At 45.4% G+C, this 27,635-nt stretch overlaps 11 protein-coding genes across 11 annotated transcripts; 5 read left to right on the forward strand and 6 right to left on the reverse strand.

Moving 5' to 3' along the window:
• Positions 1-28: 28 nt before the first annotated feature.
• On the reverse strand, positions 29-2,316 carry JR316_0011944 (uncharacterized protein; the record flags this gene model as incomplete). Its single annotated transcript, XM_047897585.1, has 6 exons — positions 29-484; positions 535-1,046; positions 1,101-1,426; positions 1,478-1,634; positions 1,694-1,879; positions 1,932-2,316. 6 exons carry the CDS (start codon positions 2,314-2,316, stop codon positions 29-31), a joined length of 2,022 nt encoding a protein of 673 aa, XP_047743994.1.
• Positions 2,317-3,731: 1,415 nt separating this feature from the next.
• JR316_0011945 (1 carbohydrate esterase) lies at positions 3,732-4,799 on the forward strand (the record flags this gene model as incomplete). Its single annotated transcript, XM_047897586.1, has 4 exons — positions 3,732-4,088; positions 4,139-4,318; positions 4,373-4,720; positions 4,782-4,799. The coding sequence occupies 4 exons, from the start codon at positions 3,732-3,734 to the stop codon at positions 4,797-4,799; spliced, it is 903 nt and encodes a 300-aa protein (XP_047743995.1).
• Positions 4,800-6,762: 1,963 nt separating this feature from the next.
• On the forward strand, positions 6,763-7,882 carry JR316_0011946 (putative oxidoreductase YxjF; the record flags this gene model as incomplete). The annotated part of the gene is made up of 5 exons (XM_047897587.1): positions 6,763-6,943; positions 6,996-7,192; positions 7,263-7,361; positions 7,416-7,737; positions 7,806-7,882. 5 exons carry the CDS (start codon positions 6,763-6,765, stop codon positions 7,880-7,882), a joined length of 876 nt encoding a protein of 291 aa, XP_047743996.1.
• Positions 7,883-8,831: 949 nt separating this feature from the next.
• JR316_0011947 (uncharacterized protein) lies at positions 8,832-9,712 on the forward strand (the record flags this gene model as incomplete). Its single annotated transcript, XM_047897588.1, has 2 exons — positions 8,832-8,889; positions 8,943-9,712. 2 exons carry the CDS (start codon positions 8,832-8,834, stop codon positions 9,710-9,712), a joined length of 828 nt encoding a protein of 275 aa, XP_047743997.1.
• Positions 9,713-9,785: 73 nt separating this feature from the next.
• On the reverse strand, positions 9,786-11,138 carry JR316_0011948 (Putative FAD-dependent oxidoreductase LodB; the record flags this gene model as incomplete). The annotated part of the gene is made up of 4 exons (XM_047897589.1): positions 9,786-10,436; positions 10,489-10,899; positions 10,954-11,066; positions 11,123-11,138. The coding sequence occupies 4 exons, from the start codon at positions 11,136-11,138 to the stop codon at positions 9,786-9,788; spliced, it is 1,191 nt and encodes a 396-aa protein (XP_047743998.1).
• A 903-nt stretch (positions 11,139-12,041) lies between these two features.
• On the forward strand, positions 12,042-15,799 carry JR316_0011949 (L-lysine 6-oxidase; the record flags this gene model as incomplete). The annotated part of the gene is made up of 13 exons (XM_047897590.1): positions 12,042-12,212; positions 12,261-12,390; positions 12,446-12,513; positions 12,568-12,887; positions 12,937-13,064; positions 13,231-13,422; positions 13,479-13,830; positions 13,884-14,023; positions 14,082-14,477; positions 14,533-14,720; positions 14,777-14,861; positions 14,926-15,260; positions 15,320-15,799. The coding sequence occupies 13 exons, from the start codon at positions 12,042-12,044 to the stop codon at positions 15,797-15,799; spliced, it is 2,985 nt and encodes a 994-aa protein (XP_047743999.1).
• Positions 15,800-17,101: 1,302 nt separating this feature from the next.
• Positions 17,102-18,437, reverse strand: JR316_0011950 (NADP-dependent oxidoreductase lnbE; the record flags this gene model as incomplete). Its single annotated transcript, XM_047897591.1, has 4 exons — positions 17,102-17,293; positions 17,358-17,614; positions 17,681-18,107; positions 18,171-18,437. 4 exons carry the CDS (start codon positions 18,435-18,437, stop codon positions 17,102-17,104), a joined length of 1,143 nt encoding a protein of 380 aa, XP_047744000.1.
• Positions 18,438-19,030: 593 nt separating this feature from the next.
• JR316_0011951 (uncharacterized protein) lies at positions 19,031-21,149 on the reverse strand (the record flags this gene model as incomplete). The annotated part of the gene is made up of 2 exons (XM_047897592.1): positions 19,031-20,159; positions 20,215-21,149. The coding sequence occupies 2 exons, from the start codon at positions 21,147-21,149 to the stop codon at positions 19,031-19,033; spliced, it is 2,064 nt and encodes a 687-aa protein (XP_047744001.1).
• Positions 21,150-21,559: 410 nt separating this feature from the next.
• On the reverse strand, positions 21,560-22,661 carry JR316_0011952 (Short-chain dehydrogenase/reductase ucsE; the record flags this gene model as incomplete). The annotated part of the gene is made up of 6 exons (XM_047897593.1): positions 21,560-21,617; positions 21,677-21,705; positions 21,771-21,863; positions 21,988-22,118; positions 22,199-22,261; positions 22,316-22,661. The coding sequence occupies 6 exons, from the start codon at positions 22,659-22,661 to the stop codon at positions 21,560-21,562; spliced, it is 720 nt and encodes a 239-aa protein (XP_047744002.1).
• A 2,528-nt stretch (positions 22,662-25,189) lies between these two features.
• Positions 25,190-25,762, forward strand: JR316_0011953 (uncharacterized protein; the record flags this gene model as incomplete). Its single annotated transcript, XM_047897594.1, has 1 exon — positions 25,190-25,762. One exon carries the CDS (start codon positions 25,190-25,192, stop codon positions 25,760-25,762), a length of 573 nt encoding a protein of 190 aa, XP_047744003.1.
• Positions 25,763-26,153: 391 nt separating this feature from the next.
• On the reverse strand, positions 26,154-27,294 carry JR316_0011954 (Short-chain dehydrogenase/reductase ucsE; the record flags this gene model as incomplete). The annotated part of the gene is made up of 6 exons (XM_047897595.1): positions 26,154-26,211; positions 26,271-26,299; positions 26,367-26,459; positions 26,526-26,537; positions 26,602-26,732; positions 26,949-27,294. The coding sequence occupies 6 exons, from the start codon at positions 27,292-27,294 to the stop codon at positions 26,154-26,156; spliced, it is 669 nt and encodes a 222-aa protein (XP_047744004.1).
• Positions 27,295-27,635: the final 341 nt, after the last annotated feature.

Below are 27,635 nucleotides of genomic sequence, written 5' to 3' on the forward strand. Positions count from 1 at the left end.
GCTCTTTATTACAACTTCCTACATATCACTAATCGACTCTGGGTGTATCTGGCTTGAGTAAAAAATCCCTTGGGATTTCATGTGGATTTTTCCCTTTTTTCTCCAAATCCTTAATGATGTTTCGATTTCGCCTCTTGATTAACTCGTCCAAAAAGAATTCATATCTGTCGGCCTGCATCTCACGAACAATGGCTTGATACCCTCCTAGCCAAGCGTTGGCTTGTTCTGCTGCAGATGAGTTAAAACGCCACTTCCCATCAGGCGTCATAAGCTCGGGCCATTTTGCTGGGTTACAATTGGCATTACATTTGTCGTCTTGAGCTTTATGTTTACACTTGAAATGGAATACGTCAACGGGTAATGCTGAGTGGGAAAAGTACGTGTCTTTCTCCTTTTCAAGCATTAACATAATTCGACAGTTATTGTCGTGCCAAAGAACTCCTGGAAGAGACTTTTGGGTAGGAAACAAAGTCTTCCAAAATGTCTGAAAATTAAATAAGCAACAATTCTCTAGAAGCAAGAAAAATGACGCACCCGTACTCCGTTTGGGGCCTCTGAACCATAGAATGTTGCTCGTCCAAGAATTACACCACACGATGCCACACACAGCTCTTCATTATGAGTGCGTCGCCTTCCAAACCGAGCTCGCAATGTTTGATTACCCTTCTCTGACTTCTCGTCACAGACACCATTGGCGTCAATCAAAACCTCTTCATCGCCAAATATGGTTGACTGGCCATCATCAGTGGAAAAGGCATCAGTGGGCTGTGAGGTTTTGAGACGGGCAAGCCGAAGTTTTAATTGAAACATTGCTTTATTGTGGATATCGTTGTATGCTTCAAGAGCTCGGTGATCCTTCAGACTGCACGTTTGATAGCCCTCATCAATGGGAGCTGAGCAGCTAGTAACCGCACAGATAAGGTTCTGATCTTTATGTGTAGGGCAGAACCGATGTTTGACGGAATCCAAAGGAATATCGCAGTCATGAATAGAGCAGGTAGGCCGTCCAATAGTTATGCCATCAGTAACCACAGAACGAAGGAAAGCTAGAATCAAGCATGAGTTATATATCACTAGAATCATAAATTTTCAAAATTTACTCTGTGTTCCATCGGGCAAATCATTATACCAGCAGCATAAATCACATACATGGTTCCAAGCTTCCTGACCAGTCCCTGCCATCCGAAGGTTCCGTCTCTTTAAGGCTTTTCTGAGGCGGATGGCTTGACTAGGCGCTACATGGTCAATTTGTAAGACCTCATCTTCTTCTTCCGAGTCTTCAAGAAGCCAGAAGAGACTAAGACCATTCCATACGTCATTGTGTTCTAGCACCATGCTTTTGGAATATGCTGCAGGAAGAGAGGATGACAGGGACTTTGAAGCTATTGCTTCATTATAGATGCGGGCACAATTTGAAGCAGAAGTCCTGTACACTCCAAGTTAATGGAAGAAATTCACAACAAAAGAAAGAAGCTACCAAGACGTCAACATCATTGTCGTAAACAATTCCAACGTGGCAATGTCCATAAAAATTCCTTCTGTAACATGCAGAAAGGTGCGATGTATACGGTAAAATGTCCGAGTGGATTGTGCTCTATCTACCCAGTAGTTAGGGTAGTATCGAGTTTGGCATCCTGCGTTTATTATTGTTAGAAGGGGGAGTTTCAACAAAATAACAATACTAAACACATACCCGAACAAAACATTGAAGTAGAAATACCCGGGATGGGTCCAAATGATTGTGTAAAAACAGTAACAGAACGGCTATGTGCTTCTTTCAGTGGACGTCGATGGAGCTCATCCTTTTTAGAAGTCTTGGGCTTGATAACACATCGTGGATCAAGGCAATGACGAACAGGAGGCATTAGATGATAAAAGGCTCCGATTTTAGAATTAGTAGTGGTTTTAGCTTGATATATATGCTAACTCACCTATGCCATTCTGTCTTCCATAGTCAAGAAAGCATTGAATATGACGTTGACCAAAGGAATGAACACAGCTTTCATCAACCCTAAAATTCCACGCAATATTGGCCATTGCACGCCAAATAATCTTCATAGCCTCATGATCGACACTTAAAGATTGTGCGAGAAAAGTGTGTACGTTCAGACGCAACCGTGCTGGACATTTGTCTTCACCCGCATCAGATTCTGCTAGTCCTGGTTGTTGTGACAGACAGATTGTTGGCTTTAGGAGTTGGATAAGTTCAATGAACTTCAAACATCCTTCAAAGTCCAAATATTTGGCAATACTAGCTTGGATTTGAAGGATTGATTGGAGAGTAGATGAAGAATATGCACTAGATGAAGAGGACATAATGGTTGCAAGGTTAGAAGTTGTTCAACGATGTAATTGTATTAGCATTTTACATCTATTGTCTACTAAAACAGCTACAATAAATACTACCTAAACGGGCCTTGTCTATGGAAGTAGCACACCGCAGGAGTAACTGGTGGAAAAGGCGGAAAAATACAGGAGAGGCGGGGTGCCATTAAAATATTAACCAGTGGCACTTAGCATTCTCATGGCCAGGTCGGGGGCGGGGGGCGGAGGGCGGTAATGTGTCGGGGAAGGCCACTGATCGCTGTAGAGCAGAGTGAGCACGGCTGTCACTCACCCAAGTCACACAGGCCCACCCAAAGGCCTATGAGTCCGGCGGACAGTCCGGCGGACAGTCTGGCGGACAGTCCGCGCCATTTTTTTTCGCAAACCACCTGTCCTCAATAGTGGGATCCACCTATCATGTACTATAACCCCCGAAACAGGTTCCCCGTGACTAATTTTGCCAAATTATACGCGTTCCAACGAGCTCATCGTCTGTTTTCTTGTCTGTGTATATCCGTGGGATACATTGGATCAACATTTCATTCTGATTCGTATGGAGGAAGAAGATCGCAGGAGTAGTCCAAACAATCCAGTACATCGTGTCTGGTTAAATGTCGGACTCCGCTGCATGGAACCGGATCGCTACCGGAATAAAGGCTACTACAACTGAGCTGGAATTTTTTTTACAGTTCTGGATTGTATGCTACCTACCACAGAGCGTGCCCATAGATTTATTAAATAGCAACATAAACCTTACATGTAGGAACTCTAAGGAACTCAGTGGAGAGCCAAGGACGAGTAATACACCTAGATACGTAGTGTTCCCGGACTTCGTAATATCGTACCTTTTAAATCTGTGAGGGGTTTGACAAATAATGGAAAGTAGCTATAGGATTCTCAAAATTATGAATAACGTTCACGCTTCTCTTCCTTTGAAAAGAAAATGACTAGAAGAGAATAGTAAAGCTGAAAAGATATTTGTAGATCATTTGCTTCAAGACAATCTTCAGGTTCGAAGGACTAGCCTTGCGAAGGTATGTCGAGCTCGTGTCGATATCCAAGGCTATAAATAGATTTATCAGGTGGGACTACACGTGGCAAAGAACATTTCTATTTTGCCGCCCAGCATTCATTTTTTTCAACTTTGTCTAAATTCCGGCTACGTCTATTGACCTGGCTTTATTCTTTCTCCTCCCAGCTCACGCCTTGCATCCCGAATAACCACCGCTGTGTCATGGGATACAATCTCTCCTATTTTTCTCTGGTTGGCGAGGTCGACAGAGCATGAATACGTCACACATCGTTTGTTTGCTGGACCGACAAATCGCCTACCGAATGCAGGCGTATAAAAGACAGGCCCACCAGCTGCGGTCTTTGTGGAATTAGTATCTAGCATATCCTACAACATGTTCAAACGCCTGGCTCTCTCCTCCACTTTTGTTCTCCTCGCTCTCCAAGCCTTTGCCTCTGAGGTCGAGGTCGAAAAGCGAGCATGCCCAAACATTCACGTCTTCGGTGCCCGTGAGACCACAGCTCCTCCCGGATACGGAACCGCTGGAGTCGTTGTCAACTTGGTTCTCAATGCTCACCCAGGAGCGACCGCTGAGGCTATTAACTACCCAGCTTGCGGTGGCCAATCGTCGTGCGGAGGTGTCAGCTACGCCAACTCTGCCGTACAAGGTGTTAAAGCTGTTGCATCTGCCGTCAACAGCTTTAACTCCCAATGCCCCGATACCCAGCTTGTTCTTGTCGGGTATTCTCAGGTACGTTGCAGATATTTCTGTGGCATAGTTCCTGACAAATCGCATTCTAGGGTGGTCAAATTATGGATGATGCATTCTGCGGTGGAGGTGACACCAACGAGGGTCTGACCGATACTTCAATCCCCATCCAAGCTTCTGCTATCAAAAAGATTGCAGCTGCCATCTTCATGGGTGACCCTCGCCACATTCCAGGCTTGTCCTACAATGTCGGCACATGCAATGCCAGCGGTGTATGTTCTCAGCGGCTTTATGAACACTAATAATTGCTAATAAGAGCTCCACAGTTCGCCCCTCGCCCGGCCGGCTTCCAGTGCCCCAACGCAAGCAAAATTAAGTCCTACTGCGATGCTGCCGACCCATACTGCTGCAACGGAAACGACGCCAATACTCACCAAGGCTACGGAACTGAATACGGCCAACAGGCTCTGGCTTTCATCAACTCTCAGCTTACTGCTACTGCAGGCTCAGGTGGAGGCTCATCGCCCTCATCCTCGTCGTCTGCTCCTTCCAGCACCTCCACTGGAAACCCCTCTGGCGGAACTGCGGCCCACTACGGACAGTGTGGAGGTATTGGCTGGACAGGACCAACTGTTTGTGCCTCCCCATACACATGTCAAGTATCGAACGCTTACGTGAGTTGTGGATTCTATTTTTCCGTGGGAGTTGTTCTAACACGTTTTATTGGCTTGATAGTACAGCCAGTGCCTGTAAGCTTAACAATGAAGAAGCCAAAAACATACATCCTTGTATTACTCAGACATTTGAATATATTTGTATTATATCCTTGAAATTGCCTCCATCAGAATTGGTGACGCGCCTTATCTAACTGTTCGCTCATCATTCATGCAGTCATGTCAAACCGATAGGTCGATGAATCACGAAACGTAGAGTGAAAAAGACATTCAAATAACTTGTCGGTGAGCTTAATAGTATGGAAAACTACTCCAGGGGCGTGGATGCTACTTCACAACTAATTGTCGGAAACCTCCTCCCCAACAACTGAACCGACTAGCTTCAGATGTTCGATTGGTCGTGCTATGTTCCCGTCATTTAACAGTAGATTCCATAGCTTTGGTACTCGGCGACTGAGGTGAAGATGCAGGTTCCCGTTGTATCAGTGTCCAGCCTTTGAATGACTCCCCCTTGTTGATTATTATCTGGGTATAAGCTGACATGGCAGTTTCCCAGAGCATGGGTGACAACGATAGATGCTTGTGTGGGATTAAAATTGCCCTTGCAAGATTGACCTGGCTTGAGATCGCATGAAATGGTTGTCCCATGTCCACACGCTGTAGGTAAATTTTAATTGAGAAGTCGGCAACGTTGTAATACTAATAGGCGCCACTTACCAGTTCCCAACGGTGCGACGTTGAATGCAACGAGAGAGCCCATAGCTTGCCTGGCTATGGCCAGGACAATGAGAGTAGCAAGAGATTTAAATTGCATATTGTTCTGCCGTTTACAAGCATAAAGAAACCTTTTATAGCCCTGCAGTTCGTCTGGTGTAAAAATACATGTGTCACTCACGCCCATTCACGACTAACTTCAAGACTCCCTTTTGGAAATATATGTTGTTCAGCCACATGCCCGCCGTCGCCGGCCATGCCCATGTTATATTGAAGTCAACGACATTTCACTCGTATTCGAGTTTGTCATACAAAGGCCGACAAGGGTGAACATCAGATGACTAGATTGAAAGCTGTAGTATTCACCCAACAGTATTGCGAAAGTCGGAGATATGGTAAATAGCACATACTCCTGTGCAAGTTCTTGTCCCTCGACGGGCAGGTACGGCGACACATAACGCTAAATGATAGATGTAAGATGAAGACAATTCAAAGGCACGCGTCGATGATATTGGCTAAAGGCGCCTTGAGGTAATAATCTGTAATAATTGTGATACCGCTGTTTCCACCGTCCTGATGCTTTGCCACTCAGTGACGAAGATTGTAAGGTTTGGTTGATAACACCCTGATAACGCATGTAGTACCGCTCACAGTGGTCACTACGTTGTTACCCGATGAGGCTGCTGCGGCGATCAAGTGTTTGTTTATAATACCAAAGTCTGATTAATAAAGTCCACATTTTTCCGCGAGTCAGTACCTCCGACAATTTTGAAGCGGGACAGTTTATCAATCGCACCCACATGAGTCCTGTGAAAGCATGCCCGCCTTTCTCTAAATTATCCCTATCCAGGCTCTTGACGTCAACTAAGTCAACACACCCATTTATTATTCGACCAAGCCTTTGTGTTCACTCGAACCTTAGGATTCGACTGGGCTGCTATATTCAAGGATCGCCAATTCTTGGGGGAAATATCAATGACGTCACTTCTCCTGTATTTCGATTATATCATACAAGGTTCAAAAGCCAGGTCGTAAATTTCCACCGACCCTATTCGTCCCCTCTTCTTTCAACTACCATCTCGATTACAATTCCTAAGAACCCCGCCTTTCGTAGGGCCATTACCGCCTTCAGCGAGTTTTCGTCAACCTCTTCTTCGTCGAGAATGTCACCGAAGTCCAGCATGGACAACCCCGAGGTCAATGGCAACAACATCCTCCTTTGCCAGATTCCTACCTTAGGATATACCATTCAAAACATTTTCATTTCTCTGGCCACAATTGCGTCCTCTTGTGCTTCCCTTTTCATGACTATTTGCATCATACTTCCTATGTCTGTTATACGCACGTTGATGCCTACGAAATACCTTCAGACATCCGGTAAAGCGGCATTGGAAGGAAAAAACAAGGTTGTGTTGATTGTAGGGGCTTCGAGAGGTATCGGGTTCAATGTTTTAAAACAATATGCAAATGATCCGGACACCGTTATCATCGCCGCTTCTAAGTCAATTGGTATTTATCCCTATTCATATCTCTGGGTACCTAAGCTCATATATGCCAAAAGAATCGATTCGAAAAGCTGTCATTGACCTAGGCGATACTCCTGCCATTATTCAGTGTGCGGAGATTGATCTGACAGCTTCCAAAAAGCAGCTTGTGGACAGTATAAAATCCCTCGACAAACAATATGGGCCCATTACACATCTGTACGAAGTCAGTGGCATATCTAACCACCTCAAGGACTCTAGCGCGTGGGGACTGGTGAGTAGATATTCATTTAGAGCGTTGGATACAATTTTGACGGACTAAACTAATCCCTGTGATTATTTAGGATGTCACTTCAGAGATGATCAATGTGAACGTTTCTGGAACTGTTACCTCTGTCCTCACCATGTACGAGCTCATGAAATCTCGCGGATACGGCAAGATTGTTTGTATATCTTTCTGTAACATGGCTGAACACGCGCTGAATTGGTGTGATTAGTGTGTGGTCGGTTCTGTGGCAGGACTTTACAGCCCTGCTAACATGATCTCGTATGCATCCACTAAGGCATTCATCAATACCTTTTCTACCTCCCTTCGCGTTCTGGCGGCTCCATGTGGGGTCGACGTCGTGACCGTTCAACCCGGATTTATCGATACGCGTATGACAAAAATGATGCGCGGCCAGGGAAGTACCGTACCTGGTAGAGAGTTCGCCAGTGCTGCAGGAATGGCCAAATGCATGAAGGATGCTGTTGAACATGGTGGTGTCGGCGTTGTCAGTTGGCCTGTCCGACAGAGCGTGCAAATGTACGCTTTGAAAGGTGAAGCCTCATTTTCCAGCTATAAAATTTGAGTTGGACTGCTTACTTATCTTACTTATCTTATGTAGCCGTGAACCCTATTTGCGAGGAGTTCGGGAAGTGGGCTTCGATGAAACTGGGGATGTCTGGTAAAAAGATAACATAAAAGGATTTTTTCTTCGATGACTTATCCCCCAGTTCATCATAGTAGGATACATTATTATTTCACGTTCCATTATGTTTGATTATAGATTATTATCATTGTAAGTTTCTGAAAGATGACATGGACATTGTTCGGAATGTAAAGGGCTTTTTGTGCCTGTTAGAATTGGACGCCCTGTTCCCACCTAGCCTCGCGAGCCAGGCCTTCTGTGAATCTCGTCTCTTTTCTAGATAAGGCAGGTACCGAGTGATATGTTTGTACAAATGTTGTCTTTATTTATGTCGTCAAACATTGATCGGAGTGCGAAAAGAGAGAGATTCCGTGACTCTGCCAAAACCGAACCGTTTGGCCCAGCCATTTCTGACGAAACCGAGCGGAGCTCGAAATATGCTGAGTCAGAAACGACTGGTCTACGAGCCTAGTTCCCACCCCGTTTTAATTTGATCGGAGTTTTAAATGACGGAACATTTGCCGCTTGCGGCTCGCAAAATTGAAACCGTGTTACCCTCTTATTCTCGTTGCCATGGCATAGTTATCCCAACATCCTCCCATTGACCATCCCTGCAAGGGCTTGTGAGTCGGTTGAGATTTTCTTCCATTAATGCAGTTGTTAAACCATCTTTCCTTGCTTTGCTTTTTCAAAATGGATAACAGGATTCAAGGTTACCCCACGTTCCAAGCAACAAATGATACGAGAACACTCTGAATCGAGACGAGACTTGCTGCTTCGTACCTTTTGCTACTCCAAGGGACGGAATAGGTCGAGCGGAATGGCGACGGAGATCCGCAGGACTCCGTTAAACTGTAGACGACATCAGAAACATCATTTTCTTCCTTGATTACTGATGCCTATCGACTCGAGTCAGAAGCGCCCGTGTCTTCTGGCATAAAAGCGCCTGCTGCTCATTCAAATCTCTCAAAAGATTCTTGTAACTTCAATACACCAATCCCAATGGCAGAAGCCTATGAACCCACTGAGCGCAGCAAGGTCAATCGATACAAGACAAGAGGTGCGCACGATCAATCACTCGCACAAGTCGTCATCAGCTAACTGTTTTACTAGCAAACTATGATTACGATACGATCCATGGAATCATTGATACATGTCCAGTCCTCCATGTTTCCTTCAACCCTTCGTCAATGGACGATGATCCCTTCCCGACGATTCTTCCCATGATTGGGTGCACAGGCTCTTACACCCCTCCAAATGCTGCGGAGACATCTGCCGTGTGTGTATACCTCCACGGTCACTCTTCGTCGCGGTTTATGAAGCTCCCGGCCGTTCAATCTGAATCTGACGATCCGGTTTATTCGAGTCTGCCTGGTACACCCGCATGCATTGCTGCAACTCATATGGACGGGGTGGTTCTAGCCTTGACACCATTCAACCACAGCTGCAACTACCGCAGCGCTGTAATCCACGGCTACGCGAATATTGTAACGGACTCCGCTGAAAAGATGTACGCGTTACAGCTTATCACGGACTCCCTCATCCCTTCCCGCTGGGATCATTCAAGAGTCCCCCCGACGCCGTCAGAAATGAACTCGACTTCTGTACTTCGAGTGGACATTGTTTCAGCGAGTGCTAAGATCAGGGCAGGGCCACCGGGCAATGATCGCGCTGATCTGGATGACGTTGGAATGCGACAGAGGGTGTGGACTGGTGTTCTCCCCGCTTGGGGAGTGTGGGGGCCACCAGTAGCTGCACCCGAGAATTTGGTTCCAGACGTGCCTGGATATATTTCTGACTTTGTGAAAGAACAGAACGACAAGGGGGAAAGATATGCCACCGAGATCGCGGGTAAAGCTTTGACGTCCAAAAAGCAAGCTTAACAGACTTGTTCACGTCTTGATGGAAATCTTAGCAATCATTATTTTCTGATAGTCTGGAAAACAAAGAACTGCTTCAATTGGTAGCTGTATCGCCGACAACATTTTTCCAGAACATTTCTTCTGAAAACCGCTTTACTATGGAGTAATAATAGGTTCTATTTTTCTCGTATTCAGCTTGAACTTGCGCGTACGTCTCTCCCAGGTTCCGGTCAAATTCGTCATCCGTAATCTCCTTACTGAGCCGCTGGGCAAGCTGTAGGCCAATGTACGTGCCCATTTCCAACGCTGTCATCATTCCTTGCGATGAGAGAGGATCGAACGCCATTGCTGCGTCTCCAACGGCTGCCCAGCGCTGACTTGAGTTATAAGCTCTGTCGAGAGTGGAAGATCCGGCTGCAGTACAGCATGGGTATCCTTTTTGTAAACGGTAGTCCCATTTTGTGATGATATCGGAGATATGCGTCGAAGACGCTTGAAGTTGGTCGAGAAACCCAGCCGAACGTCGAGATGATTTAGCTGATGGGTGTGTTGGCAGTGTGTGGAAAACAACAATCCGGGTACAGGGGTTGTGGCAGATAAGGGAACTATACCACCATCCATCGATGGCGGCTTCAATAAGGGTTCGTCTATCATTGTCATTTCCTTGGACCTCTTCATAGCTCTCAGAGATAAAGATCCCGTAGAACGCAAGCAACGGTGAACGCGAGTTGATACGGCTGTCGACCTTTGTGCAGAATTAATTGTGGAAATTGTGGTCGATATCGGAGAAATCACACCTTAGTGGCCACTGAAGCCTTCCGCCCAGTTGCGTCTATGACCCATTCTGCTCTGACCAGATCTTTTTCTCCATCTACGTCTATTTCAATGTTCCAAATGCCATCAGACCCTTTACGTACACCTTTAAACGTCGCTATCGTAAACGCAGACGCCGACCTTTTACGCGACCCGACATCCCGTACAGAGTTCCGCAGAAGCTCGTCAAAAGCTGCGCGATTTAGATGTAGACCGTGGCCAAAGGGATTCATAATGGCATGTCGTTCTTCAAGAATCGGGGACGACCATGCTGATGCATTCCCAGTGCACACAGTATGTTCTCCTCTACTAACCATTCGAGAAAGCGAGTCGGTCAACGATGGGTCAAGATACTGCAAAATCCTGCCAGATTCGGGCGGTAAAGACTCTCCTATCTAACTTAAATTGTCAGGCTGTGGTTAAGGCTTATACGGAGATGATTTCCACACCTTGAACATCAATGGATTGGCGTTGTCAATGACTAAACATGACACCTCCGGTAGGTTTCTACACAGACTCAAAGCAGTTGCACAACCAGATACTCCACCACCGATGATGGCTACTGTAAGAAAAGCAGATTCAGACTTCAAAACAAAATCTGCGAGTTAAGAGTCGTACCTTGGTACACTGTCATTCTCCGTCCGTCCGAGGGGGGGGGGGGTAGACAACAGTTGTACAGGCCTCAGACTTACGCAGAAAAGATATGGCCAGGATTAGGAATAACGAAGTAAGATGGATCGTTACGTGATCCAGAACTTTCAACTTGGATTTTTTTAGCACCGGCTGCACAGGCAAGCCGCGACTTAAAAGAGACAATCCGTTCCCCATTGAATTCAACATTATCCTCCTTTAGCCTCCAGTTCTCATGATGATCAAACATGTGTGTGCACTTTGTGCGACTTGAGGCCAAGACGTTCAGAGGTATGCAGCCTAATGGTAACAGGAAGCCATTTGACGATAATCAGACAACGTCCGATGACTATACAGCGGCGTCCCATTGGTTGATAAAATTAACGTGAGAATTCGGAGAGTATATTTACCGTACAAAACTCGGCCAAATATGCTGGTGTTTCATTTTACCTGTCGTTCAACACCTCACCATTCTGCCAAGGCAGCCCGTGCGTCAGGGTTACGGTCTTATCTTTCAAAATCGCCCTATAATTTATCCACTCTAAGCAAATTGAAGGCGTGGCAGGGTGTCAACACCCTGAGTTCATTGGGATGATTGTCATGAACGCGGTACTTTGCCACCCAACTTTGGCCCAACTACTCTTCGAACCGCTTAAGATTTTTATCAACTCCTCAGGGCAGAGACCATTATCCGCAAATATGTTTTGATCAATGCTATTCTTTGATCAATACGCCGCATATACACCTCTTCATACGCTCATCTGACTCTGCTATGCCACACGAGGCTGATATTCTATCTTCTATCTAGACGCAATCGACTAATCAACTTTCGTCAACATATAGGAGGGAGGGTATAAAATGGACAATACGTATTGCTACTTAGAACATTGACATTTCAACGTCAACTATGGCTCTTCCATCTGGCTGGGCAAGTCTACGAATCTATCCTCCTATCGGTTTTGCTCGTGTCGGGAACTCAACCCTCGATGACGGTTGGTTCTATGGACCCGAGGTTCCTGGGTATTTTCCAGAACCTAATAATGGATTCAAAGACATCAACGGTGCGGTAAAACGACAGGTAATTCTTGAAATTATATCCTGTTTGAGGCACTCATACGTTTACTAGGCTGCAAGGTTCAGAATTTACGCGGTCGCAAATGATGGTAAAGTGCTCGAAATAACCAAAAAGAACGGTTGGGATATAGCATGGAAGATCCAAGTGATGAACAAAAAGGCGTCTTGGTACACATTCATGGGTATTATGCCAAGTTATTTCATCTTCTTTATTCACTTTCTAATATCAACATCCAGGAAAGACCCAGGATGGTCACTTTGAGTCAGGCTATACGACCCTGCGCAACCCGAGTGTCCAAGCAAAGGTAGGTTTGAAGAGCATTCTTTATGTTCGTCTGCTTAGTTTTCTATGTTGCTAGCTTCCCCCAGACCAGCGTGATAAACTGATTGTCGACAGTGGCATCCAAAGTGTTAGTGGCTGTAACGCCAAATCTGTCCCATTAGCGGGAAAGTTCTACGGGTCCAAAACCGAGCCCACAGATGTCTACCTTGGAGAGGCCAGAACAGATGAACAGGGCCGTCTTGTCGTCCTTGCTGGCCGCGGTCTGTCCAAGTCTATCGCTAAGGAAGACGATCCTTACCCATATATCATGACTGATTTCGACTCACCTGACTGGATTGACGACACATGCGATGGCTGGATTACAGCAACTATAACATCCACGGCGTCGGGAAAGTCGTAAGTTATATCGTTTCGCAGTTTGAATTATTCTCAGTATTTTCAAAAGGGTCGATGCTCAGGGGAAGGCTCGCGTCATCGGCACAACCCCAAAGTTTGCAAACGGCATATATGCACCAACATCTCTTTATGATTTGATGGAAGAAGTGTACGAGCGCAAAAAACGCGCTGCTCAGGGTGACTCTTATAGTGTTGGGGATGTAAGTTGGTACAAACACATATGGCCCCTTCTCCAACGACCACCTCTTCTCTCCTGGGTAAACGGACAAGCAAATGGGGGGCACGGTGCGCATTATATCAAAGAAATCTTTCGCTCCCATTGGACTTATTCCATATTTGTCAGGCCCGAATTCTGCAGGGAATTTCTTCGATGAAGGATGGCAAAATTCCCTCTCTGACAAGAGTAAAGTACATGAAGCTATTCGCAAAGGTGTAATTATGCGGATGCGACTTCCTGAGACCAACAAGAAGTACGACTCAGCCCGCGCAGGGCAGGCATACCCATACTTTATGCCATGGCTTTCGGGTGATGGAGGTAATGTTATATATCAGCTCATGTCGACGTTGTAATAACAAAATGATCACATATAGGTCGAACAACTGCTGGTGATCCCTCGACGTTCGCATCCGTTACCGAGTTGCAATATGATCGCTTGATAAAATGGAGTGAAGGGAGCTTCGATACGACCGCTGTTAAAACGTATCAGAATTTCGATGATATTCCCGTCGAGGAGCAACCTTCAGCGCTCACGAAGGCTGCTTTGGAGGCTACTATCGGCGCTCCTTTGTATCCTGGTATAGAAATGTCCTGGAATGCGGAGGACGACAAGATTTACGACTTTAACACACCGTTTACTATTAAGCCAGAAGTTAATGCAGGGGATCTGACTCGTTTTCTCTCCTTACCGTGGCAGAGTGACTTCTACATGTGTCGATCTTATTGGTGCGTTTCTTCCTCTCCATTTACCGTCCTTTGATAAACTCATATTTCTTTAGGTGGCCATCTGCTCGGCCAGATACTGTCGTTACTGAAGAAGATTACAACATAGTTTCCCAGTCGGTGACCCCAGCCAATATCGCAAAGAAATTAAACGACAGGAAACCCTGGGAGCGTGGTCTTCATCAAAACTACACGGGTAATATCCTTTATTTTTCACGACATATTATCGTTAACTCAAGTAACCCATCTTCTAGACGTCTATTCAGACCAACCTCTTTTTGCCAATACTGATATGGCTAAAAACTGGCACAAGCTTGGTTTCATTGTCCAGCGTCCATCATTTGGCCCTGAACCCATATTCGTTGAAACTCAGCGCGGCATAATCCATCGGCCAGGAAAAGAAACGTTACCTGCGCAACACACTCCTGCAAAGAGTGGTGTCGTTGGAGGTCCATTGAAACTTCCACAGCCTGACAGTAAAAACCAACCCATCACGACCATCGAAAGCCTCCGTACCCATCTGCAGACAGCTATGGCCATTGAGCTGGCCACTATTCCCCTTTACCTGTTTGGAATGTACAGCGTTAAGATTCCTGATGAGTACGCGAATGATCCTCGCTACTACGACCCTGTTATCGGTGCTATTCGAGGTAAAATAATACATCGAACGTGCATAAACAATACTGATCAATCATGTTTATCTAGGCGTTGTTGCTGAGGAAATGCTTCATTTAAGCCTGGCTGGAAATGTTCTTCTAGCCGTTGGAGGCAATCCAAAGCTTTACGACCCACGATATATACCCTCCTATCCCGCGTTCATGCCTGGCCGCGTTCCAAAATTATGGCTCCAGCTCCGTAAGGCATCTAAGGCTAACATCCAGACTTTCATCGATGTGAGTTTATAATTAGTAATAATGTGTTCTTAGTACCTTATTATTATAACCGATAGGTGGAAAAACGAGAGAAAACTGATGCCCCACCGGAATCGGACGAGTACGAGACACTCGGTCAATTCTATGATGCCATTAAAATAGGTGTGTCGTCAGAAACCATGCATCACATAATCCTGCTTGACGTCAATTCTTTAACATTAAATAGGGTTGAAGTACTTGAGTAGTCAGAACCATAAGCTATTCTACCCCGAGAGCGCCGCATTCCAGTTTGCCCCGGGCCTTGGATATCAAGCCAAAGAGCGCGATGCAGGCGGCTCGGTCGTTGTGACGGATCTTGATACTGCATTGGAAGCTCTCAGCATAATTGTTGCACAAGGAGAGGGTTCCCCAGGTCCCTATGACGATCCAGACAAGCTCGAGAAAGACCACTACGACGTCTTTATGGATTTGCGATTCGGGCCTGCTCAATGGGAGGTTTACCCTGTCGTCGAGAATCCTGTTACACCAGATTACTTCAAAATTGATCGCAGAATCTACCAGGTACTTTTCAGCCTCAATATCCACGTACCACATCGCTGACATCATTTTCATTTTGTCAGGTCTCGTTGACGTTTGACGCTGCATACTGCTTCCTCCTTCGTACTATCGAAACGCTCTGGCATGTCGAGAAATACAGCAACCGTCAGAACCTGGTTCTCAAGAATATGTATGGTATTATGATGGGTGTATTGGCTCCTCTCGCAAAGTTCCTTGTATCACAGCCTATCAGCAATACCGAAAGAGCGGCTCCGTGCTTTGGTTACTACGAATTTAAACAAGGAGTTTCCGAGCTCAAGCAAGTTCAGGACGAAATGGCTGCGGCCATCAACGCATACGTCTCGGTAACAAAGGAGACTCCAGACCAGGTCGCCGTTCACGACTACGGGGCGATGTTGGAGACCTTACTTCCGATTCAAACCACAATCAACAACCTTGTCGACCTTAACAGCTTTGAGAAACTCGACGTCGGCCCCACAAAGAAATTCAAATTACCAGGCGTTGAGAATCGGGGAGCCAAAGGGTTTGCAAAGGGAGCTTAAAGATTCATACATTGTTAGTTTGTTGTAGCGTTTTAATTTTAGTGATCCCCTTGAATAAATTTGATCACAATTTGTCTAATCTGTTCTATCGTCACATCGCAATTGACTTGGTGAGGGTTGCTGGTAGATCGGAGGTTCAACAACTGGAAAATATCCGCCGCTGTGAAACCAAGTCACTAAACCAATCGCATTAATCTAGCAATTTAGCGCCTTGAAACATTGATTATGTGGGATCAAGCCTCTTTATAACTGTTCTGGATAATTCTGACCCTCTTCTCGTTTCGCGGGGTAATTTATCTGGTGCCACAGGAAGATGTGTTGTTCTTAGGTGGCGCATACAGCAGAAACCTATTCCGATGTTGAATAGACGGATTATATGTTGTATCTAGAAATAGATCAGGGTAATGACAATGGTATGCGGTAATCTGGTACAGGATATGTGGTGTTAGTGAAGGTGAGGGGATAATGAGGGGGGTGAGCTGGGGACCGAGGCAACAGGTCAGTGTTCGGACAGTCCAAGAAGTAACAATGCCACACACCAAAGGATATACTATCGATCTAGCTTAAAACATCCCCGTACCCCATCACGATTGAACCCCCCGATAATGCACGTGTTAGAAATAGATGCAACGATGACAGAGGACAGTATCAGCGGCCTTTAGTATTGGTGAGAGCTTGGGGGGATGTGAGTGAAAGGTGGGAGAGGAGAGAGTGTTGAAGTACCTTCTTAGATGAGACGTCCCTTGTCCAAATTGAATAGGCCCTTTCCTGGGCGTGTGCAGGACTGTGGTGGGGATGAGTGATGGGGGGATGTTCAAATCTAGCATGATTGAGTGTGTTAGTGGGGAGGACGGTGACGTATGCAGCGATTTACTTACTTGACTGGGAAGCCACAAAATGCAAGTGGGTGCTTTGAACACCAGATATGGCTTGACACCTAGACGGGGGACGGGGTGAGAGTGTATTGGGTGACCGTGATCAATGGTGAGGTAGGATGGCCTCCAGATCGGGATTGCCTCTTCTGGTCGATGACAGCTCTCGAGAACGAGACATAAGTTTACATGTTCGGTAATGAATACAACCCGTGAAAGTAGCATACCAGTGCTCGGTGTTTGCCCTGACACGTTCAACGTTTTCCAACCAGAGTCCCACGGTGGGATTTCAGTCTCCGATTTATTTCGGCATTCGGCAACGGAGTTGGTACAAAATTTCACAGGAGATGCTGCACAATTTCAGATGTGAAAATCTATGCTCATTATAAGGTAGAAAGTCGACTCATTTAATAGTAACTAAAAGCTGCGATTACGCTCTATAAATGACATCCCAATCTTCTCCCGTATTATTTCCCCTCTTTTTCTCATGCTTCTCGTCTGCGAATGGGTAATCTATGTATCCCGCTTCCGCTCCGAGGAGGTGTCCTTTCGGTCCATAAAAGGTCTTACGATCATATTCGTTAAAAGGTATGTTATGTTCAATCCTAGTGGGAAGATCGGGCTACACACGAGTCAATAACAGTGAGTCATTGTTGTATATTGTCTGGGTAATGAGGGCAACTTACATTTGAGATAAAGTACCTTCCAAAGGCAATCAAATTTCCTGTCTCGTCTGCACGTTTGATAGCAGTCTCGCGGGTATAGTCTCCACAGCTTATAAATGGTCGTGGAGCCCAAATATCGCGTAGAAAGTCATTGGATTCCGTCTCAGGTGCCCCTTTGTCTGGTTCCACAACATGGAGGTAAGCCATATCCGGATGTTTATTGACGATAGATTCAACGAGATGCGTGAATTGGGGCACCGGATCTATCATATGCATGTCTATGAGTAGCATTTAATCAGAATTATGGCAATGAATTATGCAGATAAATCATAATTGTTACACACTTTGGTAAACCATCCAAGGGCTTATGCGAATTCCAACCTTTTCAGGACCAATAGCATCAACAACAGCGTCGACAACCATAAGAGAAAGTTTGTTTCTATTTTCTATATTTCCTCCATACTTGTCCGTACGATGATTACTGACGTCCTGGACAAATTGGTCGAGAAGGTACCCGTTGGCGTTGTGAATCTCTACGCCATCAAAGCCAGCCTCAACGGCATTCTTCGCAGCTTTCGCAAAGAGTCCCGGGTATTCCTCTATCTCTTGTATGGTCAGCTCTCTTGGAGTAGCGCGTCCGGTGATGGGAATGGGAGAGGGCGCTACGAAGTCAAAACCATCTTCCGCCAACACCTTGGGGTCCGCCGCGCGTCCATGAGCCCATATTTGCATAAAAATAAACGATCCGTTTTTGTGGACTGTGTCGGTTATCTGCTCAGTCACACATGAGTCTTTTAAGAATGTTTAAAAAGCATGGAATGGTGAGAGACGAACCAATTTCCAACCGTTGATCTGATCCTGGTTCCATATCCCAGGGACGTTATAATAACCTCCAGCGTGACGTGCAACAGGTGTTGCCTCCGTAATCAAGAGGGTACCAGGTCGGCGGGAACGCTGCTCATAGTATGTATTGACGATGGGGAAGACAGGTAAATGTTCTCGCTGGGTCCAACGGAAGCGAGAGAGCGGTGCAAGCACAACTCTATGCTCAAGTTTCGCGTTTCCCACAGTAATTGGTTGAAAGAGCTTCGAGTTCGACATTGTTAGAAGTAGAGGTTTAAGTGGGTTATTCAAGTAGCTGATGATGAGGTGCAAGTTGATGAAATATAAGTTGAATATCGTCTGCTTTTATATCTTTAGGAATTCAAAGTTGGACTTGACACAATGGTACCGAAATTCTACAAATTTGTTGTGCTACATCGGATGCGGATACTAAGGCGCTGTATCCGGGGCCTCAATAAAGCGCCTCCCAATCAACTTGGAGAATTCTCCGCTTAAGCGGTTATTATAGCACCTTCGTGCTCGTAGACATATGACGTATTCTGAGCGTCGATCAACTTTCATGCACTAAGAATTGGTGGTAATTTACCCCGTATCGCAACGGATATACCGCTGGCGTACGGAATGCTGACTTTACACACACCCTCGCTAGTGCGGGTGCACACCCAGAGGCAGCGGAACACACACCGGGGGTGGTGCTATTTATAGAACGTACGTCATTGCGACTGAATGCGGAAGATAGGACTGAAAACAGCACTCGGGTCCCATGTAAAAATTCCCATTATATAGCGATTAAAAGCAAAGTTTAATTTCATGATTTTAGGAGATCATCATCCTACTAGTTTGGATACTAACTAAGTCAGTACTATCTCCTTCCACACTTTCCCCGGCTCAAGAACATGTTCCATGCAATCCTCAAAAAGAAACCCAATGCCGCGTCTCTCTGCCAGCACAGAGTCTTCTCGCCCGTCCAACATCCGCTCAATCAACATTACCCAGTAGCATGGTCGCTCGTGCGTGACAGAATCATTGAAAAAGTCGTCATACTTATCCACTTTCGAGAGAATCACAAGCTCGGACGGGCCATCAGCACTCTCTCGGGCATTCAGGTCGTCAAACGTAAGCCCACCGCACTCTGCACCGTCCTTTCCAAGGATAGGATGGGTCTTTGCCCAATTTGAGCTCTCAGGAGGAGTCCCAAATCCACAAACGAGTACGGTGTACGCAAAAAAGTGTAGGAAGGAATACTCTCTTTTCTTCATCTCCTCGCGTATCAGGCCTTCACAATGTCCATTGGATGTATCTGGCTTGGTTTGACGGCCTTCCACATTCCAATTTCCAGGGTCCCTTCCATAAGGGTCCTCAGATGTCGGCCTATAACCAACATCTCCGTCCTCTGGTTTGCCGTGTTTGAGCTGAGAATCGAGATCCCAGATCAGCTCGAGCTCAGCATTTGGATATCTGCGTTTGTACCACACTATGTAAGTGTCCGAGCGCAGCCAGGCGTTTGCAGTCGCGGGACTCGTACAAAATCGGCTGTATCCATCGCGCATCCTCGTCCATCCTGCCCAAGACCAGCTGGGGAACCCATCACGGCGCCCTGGAGCATGGTTTGCGAGCGGAAAATTGTCCCAGAACAGTACGGATGCGTCAAAAGAGGATGTGAAGAGGCCTTCAAGGATCCCAGACTTGGCTTGGACAGACAAAAATCGGAGGATTCCAGTGAACGCATGTATGGTGTCGGACAGCTTGCTGAGTTCGCGGTCGGCGTATCGGAACAGCTGCGAGGTGTATGCATGAAGCGGACTGGGCTCTGAATCAGCCAGAAATGATATACCGCTTCCTGAGTGAAGTACCGTGTTAACGGCGGAGGGAAAGTTGTCGTATATGGTGTCTTCGCTCATACAATTTGAACGACAACGGAAATAAATGCGATTTTTCGTAAAAACCAGCGTGCGGTGCGATAAGACTAGCTCTTGCAGTCTTCAAAGCATTTGAGCAATTTATTATATGAAGGTGGACGAATGACCTGACTTACGTCCATCCGCGGGTTGTATAAATGCTCTGCATATCATTGTAAACTCCAGTAGTCGAGGTCATTCTTATCCCAGGAAGAACTTCTGTGATTTGCTGGTCAACGACCCTAGATTCGGCATTCAGTCCAGGTAGCCCTGCATTGAAGTCCTCTCCGTATGCTGCAATAATGGTACACGCTGCGCACTGATATACAAGGTCCATATGGGCAATTCCGTCTAGCATATCTTCGTCGTCATCTTGAAGAAGGCATAACATGTCAACCCAAAGGTAGCGTTCTCCAATCCGTCGAACCAGATCGATCGCATCCACGATTGTCTTCGGCATTATGGGAAAAAACGAAGACAGTGATCCTTTTGTCGTCAAATCAGATAAGGTTCCTTTCGTCAGTCGTATATCAGGGAGAGATGGCCCCCAGATGTAGCTTAGGGCGACGTAACAATCCCCAGGACTGGCTTCCACAATACATAGGTCAATGACATCGACCAGCCTTAGTACGGCTACTCCATCATCATCGGAGGAGGACTTTATTACTCTGCCTTGTGGATTGCACGGATCCCCGTGATCTCGTTCGCATATCGCTAACCATTTCTTGATCAAGTTAGGATCAATAACATTATGCACGGCGCGGGCGGATCCATACGGAGAGGTTGCTATATCCTCATTCAGAAATGCCAGATTGTCACCTTCGGTGGAAAAGAAAAAGCCGCCCTTTTTCTTCCACTCGATGGACACTTCGTAGTCGTCATCGTATGAGCCATAGTGGGTCAGAAATGGAATAAGGAGAGAACAGCAAGGACACGCCTGTGGTCCTGAACCTTTCCTATGGATATCTCCCAAATTTCCGAGATGGTACTTGGTTGGTTCCCGATTAGTGTTGGTCTTCTGTAGGTCGAGTGTCTGGCAGACATCACACAGTGGTAGAACCTTTGTATCCATGGCGTCCTGCCTCTGGAATACCTTAGCTGTTGACAAATTCTATTTGTGTACAGCTTACATCAAGATTGTCAAGAGATCGCTATTGACTTGGTTGGCTGAGTGTGTTCACTTGTTCGATGTCGTTGTGAAAGTCGGCAAGCTATCGTCTGATCCCTTAAATATTTTCCCACCGAAGACCTGGTTGTGATAAAAATAGTGTTGACTCTGAGATATTCACCTATGGAACGCCGCCAACTGGATGAGCTATATTACGTGCTGACATCAGAACAAGGGCCAATAAAAATTGCATTGTAATATTAATCAAATATCACCATCTTCTTTGAAGTTTGAAAGGCCAATCGCTATGCCTCTAAGACATTGTTTTCCGTATTTACCGGGAATTTATCGAAATTTTTCTACGAATATTGGTTTTAGAGAAGCAAGTATCCTCCTTCTATATTTATTGTCTGGCCAGTGATATATCCACACCTTACGAGAAAGCATTAAATGATCAGAAGATTATATATTGCCCTAGACGGTTAACTCACTTCATTACAAAAAGATATGCCTCAGCACACTGATAGGATATATCAACCATATGAATTTTTTCTCTCCAATCCTGATATTGACAAAATGACGTACCTCGCTGGGGTCCCCGCCACGTTTCAGGAGAATTTTCTCACTGTAAGTCTTGATAACCTGCTCTTTACGTTCCCCAAACATGTTGTCAGTAAGCTATGTTTATTGGATATCAGGCATGTGAGATGGCATAGAACCAGAAAACACGAACTTCTGTGAGAATCTAGGAAATTATCAGGTAACGGTGACATCTTGAAAACTAATTAAGAAATATTCTTACCAGTCCTGGGCAAATTAGGTTAACTCGAACGGGAGCGAGATCCAATGCCAAGCCTCTAGTCAATCCCTCTAAAGCAGTTGTAACACTGCTCGCAAGTGTGCTTCCGGGAGCCGGTCTTTGCCCCACGAGTCCTACAGCATGTAGTATTTTAAACAGATAGATCCTCTCATAGTTATGAGTTACTTGCCAGATGTGAGCGTCAACGAGCCACCTGGGTGGAATTTTGCATGCTTCGCCAAGATGAACGGTCCCCAAAAGCGCACAGTAAAAATTCCTTGAAGCCAAATATTAGAAAATATATTCAAATTACTAAAAGGAATTCAGCCACCTTGTCCCTGATCAACCGAGCCTACGTTCGAATAGGGAAGCACGCCACTACCGTGTTCGTCTTTGGGGACATCTCCGCTGGTCCAGACAATGTGATCAACGGTACCAATTGCAACAGCAAAAGTTTTAACTGCGTTGGAGTCTTTTGCATCCAAGACCTCTCCACGAACCTCTCCAGGTAGATTATACGCCTTTAGTCTTGCAATAGCGTCATCGATGCGAGATTTATTGCTTGATGCAATGATCACCACGCTTGCGAGTGATTGCAGTGCACCGATAGCTACGGCAAAGCCAATACCGGATGATCCGCCTACCACAACGACAGTTTTATTCTGGAGTGTTGCCATTTTTTATGTATGTTATGAGGAAGTAAGAAATGTTGATGTCCCAGAGAATGCGAATCCCATCTTATATACCTAACCTATTCTAACCACCGTGCCGCTTGGGCCAGATTGTCTAAGGGGCACTTCATCAATTACGTCATCTTTATTATCCAATCTGGACATTTGCTGGGCATAATGTCGTACATTTGGTCGCAAAGTACTAAATTGTTAAATGTAAGATAACGGATCAGCCATCTCTCCCTTTCAGTGCTTTGAAATCAATCCAATTATGTAGCCTGACTCCCAGGAAAGGTATAATGATTAGTAGCCTACTGCTCGCAGTTCTGTAATGAACGTAAAATTATTTGCAATCCAGGTTGCTTTGATTTACAATAGAACTTTGACTAGTCCCTCGTCTCACATCTGAAGCCTTCAGGTATTATTTTTGTCATACACCTTACTAAGTTCACTCACACCAAGGTTTGTCATGGATCTTATATTCGGGTTTCGTTCTGAATTCGGACACTTTCCGGTCTTAATGTATTGAGAGTAATACGTGTCTACTCATATTACTTCTATCGCTCGTTATTCTCCCATCCTGTTGATAGAGTCATGAATGGTTGAAACAAATAAAATCAATGACTTGTTCACTAGGGATTGTGTTTTCCAATCTTTATATCACTTTTGTCATGTAGCTATACTTAACAGTTCCTATACCTTATTGAAGTCTTTATAATGTTGTCCATTGCAATGCCGTAAAGGAAGGAGTTGATATACCTGCCTCCGAGTCACAGGGGTAGATTTTGATTATACAGGGTTGCCACCCATTTGTTATGAGGGTGATCGAAAGACAAGGATATTACGGTGGTACTGGAACCAAATTCTACCTGGTTTTGGAACTAGTAATTTTGACAATTTCCTATATATACCTTTTAGAGCAGCAAGCACCCTCCCTCAACATCAATTCGCTGGCCAGTGACGTATCCACACCTTACAACAAACGGTTCAGTACTCAACATACATGATATACAAGATTGTCTAACTCACTTCATCACAAATAGATATGCCTCGGCACATTAAAGAGATATATCACAGCTGAGGCATAACTTTAAAACATCTGCTTGAGAATTAGCCTACCTCGCTTGGGTCAGCGCCCCATTTCAAGGAGAATTTTATCAGTGTATGCTTTAACAACGTGTTCCTTACGCTCTCCAAACAGTTTGTCAATCAGCTATAGATATTGTAAACTGACAAAGTTGAAGTCAGAATTGATAAACATAAACTTCAGTATTGATCAGTGTAACCCCGGAGCAAACGGAAACAAATCTACATGATTAACACCACAGGCAATACACGAACGAAGGACGGAAAGAACCGGCTGGGAGTAAGTCCGAAACCGATACAAAAAATAAAGTGCATGCTACGCTTTATAGGGTGGAGATTCAGGGAGTTGGAATGCTAATATCATAGCCAAACATGGTAAATAGACGCCTTGATGTGCACTCACGGTCAGTGTCGACAGGCTCACCGGGTGTGAAGATACTGATTTTATATTACACACGCTCTCTGAATCTACTCTTTCTTGATAGTGAACTGCCAATTACTGTCCGGAGCTGCAGGTCCGATATTGTATCATCTGCTACTGACATGCACAATCATGAGAAGACATTGTCTGCCCACATTTTTATAGTGGTTGAGGAACATTGTGTGTAAATTTGAATCATTGTCCTGTCATTGAGACACACCTTATCTCACCAATGATATAAAGATCCCGAAATCGATGACCATCGATGTATATATTTTTTGCGCAGTCTTCTAATGAGTTGATTGTCATCATCGTGAGAAGTTAAAAAACTTGCTACTTCAAAATATTTCTTGACACAAAGTGTTTGTGCAGATTTTGGACGTTTAGCTATTAATATGGAAGTAGCCTATTGATACTCAGTGGTAAAGCCACCGTTGACCTTGTCGCCGATTGGTGCACTCTTTTTATGCCGAGTTTGTCTCAAAAAAGGTGTTCAATTTGCGTCCGAATACTCGCAAACGAATTGGAAGAGGCAACAGACGTATCACAGCCTGGGAAACATAGTCAGCGACACCGAGATATATACATCGAAGTCACCCCTGGAGCACTCTTCCTCAGTTTCTACATCACCTTCACCTGTATCAATAGGAGAATGCAGACGAGGAGTCAGCGACAACATACTGGCAATGGCAGTGTTAGGATACCTACCCAGCTACCCGAACGCCCGTCGAGCGGCCGTAAAGATCAAGTGCACGATGCCTCCGGAAGCAAAAACTATCACCCAGATCAGCATCAGGGTCCCGCCCGGGGCATGATCCAATACTGCGACCTACCGTCAGGTTCAGTTCCCCCTTCACTTACCACGGCTCTTCAGGACATGATGATACCTTTTTGCAGCGCTGTATTTGCTCCTCCACATGGCTACGTGCTAATCTCAGAACCAAATGACTGCGTTACACTGAGGTTATCTATCCCTGAAGGCCCTGTTCCAGGACAATATATCCAACCGCCATACCACATCCTCTCCATGCATTATATGCGAAGTTCGATGCCTGTACAGCACCGTGTAGTCGCATGGCACTGTCTGGCACTCGTAGCTGGGAACCAGCGCCCGATGATTAACCAATGCTACGAATATTACCTGCAAAACTATGGCCAGAATTTTACCGAGCCTCCAATGATTATCTTCAGCACCATGCCGTTTCTTCAGGGGGGTGACCAGCTTGCGTTTGATCTGATGGAGTACATTATCCGCATTGTGGGGCTCATAATGGGAGAACCTGGGAAGTGGCATGAGTACCAGACCAATGCCGTTGATGTTTTAGGATTGAAAAGAGACTACGGTGCACAGCAAGAGCGAATGTCGTCCATCAATCGCGTGATCATCGAATTGTTGTATCATATCATGAAAACGCTACCCGCCAGATTCAGAGCCTTGATAAAATGTGATTGGTTTCCAAAAGAGTTCTCTACGGAAGGGTTTGAGGACGGTGTGACCTGGGCTGATGCAAAAACCGTGTTTCAAAAAGGATTTGGAAAGAAAGAAAGCAGTTATGTTGCGTATCGGCTTCCTAAACGACCTGCATACATACCGGCGTAGACTTAAACCTGTAACTAATATTGTTATATTCCCTGCACCGTTGGTATCCGTTGCAAATGTATGAAAACATTTTCCCACTATCCTGTATTACAGCCATATCATTTCATACCTAATATGTTCGGAAGTCGGTACCCAGAATTTTGACGGAACCTATCCCGGTGGACGCATCACAGGAGTCTGACAGAGAGTGCACTACAGTTTGGTTCAGTGTGTAAAGTGCTGAGCGATACAATGGATCGGAGAGAACCGCGCTCTGGCGGGAAGGTTCGGAATGACGATCTACATGTGATATGTGTGAAATAACTGTTGGCCGAGACTTTGCCGAAGGGAGCGAACATAAACAGGATGGACAGTTACACTGCAAAATCATTTTCGGACATCACTTTGGATATTAGATAAGTAGGTATCCTCCTTCGACGTCAATCTTTTGACCTGTGATATATCCACACCTTATGGACAAGAAGTAAGTGTGTTGCATAATCAATATATTTGAGAAAAGTGAACTCACTTCATGACAAATAGATATGCCTCTGCGCACTAAAAAAACGAGATATTGTAGTAAGTCTAAGTTACCCTATCATATTGATAAAAATGAAATGTTTACCTCGCTGGGATCACCACCCCGCTTCATGAGAATCTTTTCAACATAAGTCTTTGTGATATGGTCCTTGTGCTCTCCAAACATCTTCTCAATGAGCTGTAAGTATGTCATTGTTGAATATAATTGGACGAAAACAATCAATTTGAATTTTTAAACACAAACCTCGGTGTTGATCTATATAGCAAACAAAAAATCAGAAACTGGTAATCGGTTTGTGAAGTAGAGGAGAAAGACTTACCAATCCTGGACATATAAGATTGACTCGAACTGGAGCGATGTCTACAGCTAAGCCTCGGGTTAAACCTTCCAGAGCGGTAGCAACACTGCTTCCAAGCGCTCCGCCTGGGAAAGGTCTCTGTCCCGCAATACCTGGAGGGTACAGTCTCAGTCAATAATTTTGATTCATGCACACCAACACATTGCTTCTACCTGAAGTGAGTGTCAGAGATCCACCTGGATTGAACTTTGCGTGTTTCGCCACAATAAAGGGCCCCCAGAATCGAATGGTGAAGAGTCCTTGATATGACAATGGAACCCCATTTAACATCAGTAATGGGTGTGGTCTGAGTACTGAGATTTTCTCACCCTGTCCTTTGTCCACTGAGTCTGCGATGGAGAAGGGACCCGAGGGACCTCCCAGCTCGGCCTTGGGGACGTCGCCACTGGTCCAAACAATATGATCCACTGCCCCAAGTGCAACTGCAAACGCTTTCACAGCGTCGGAGTCCTTTGCATCAAGCACCTCGCCGCGGATTTCCCCAGGTAAGTTGTGCGCTTTCAACCGTGCAACGGCGTCTTCGACGCGAGCTTTGTTGCTCGAAGCGATGATAACGAGGCTTGCAAGCGATTGGAGTGCGCCGAGGGCTACTGCAAATCCAATGCCTGATGAACCGCCAACGACGACGACCTTTTTGTTTTGTAAGGTTGCCATTATATTTATGTGTGATAGATGGGAAAGAAGATTGGAGTTTTTGTTAAGTTTTCAGTAGATTCAACCAGCCTTATATAGCACTCAGTAGATCAAGCGAGATATAAAACGCACACCAATAGTATGTTCAACACGTCATCCGTTTTGCCGGAAAAGGTGGCCGTAGTCTACGACATACAGCGGCAGGTGTTGTTTACAACATGATATTGATGGACGATGAACTGGTGATTAGAAAGCAGTACCACTTTGGGGGTTCTGATTGGTCTAAATGACCGCATAGTGTTTGTGACGCTTGGAAAACTACGTTTAACCCATCACAGCTTCATTATTGCAGACATACGTAG

The sequence above is a fragment of the Psilocybe cubensis genome, chromosome 11 (assembly GCF_017499595.1).
Source record: "Psilocybe cubensis strain MGC-MH-2018 chromosome 11, whole genome shotgun sequence".
NCBI lineage: Eukaryota > Fungi > Basidiomycota > Agaricomycetes > Agaricales > Agrocybaceae > Psilocybe > Psilocybe cubensis.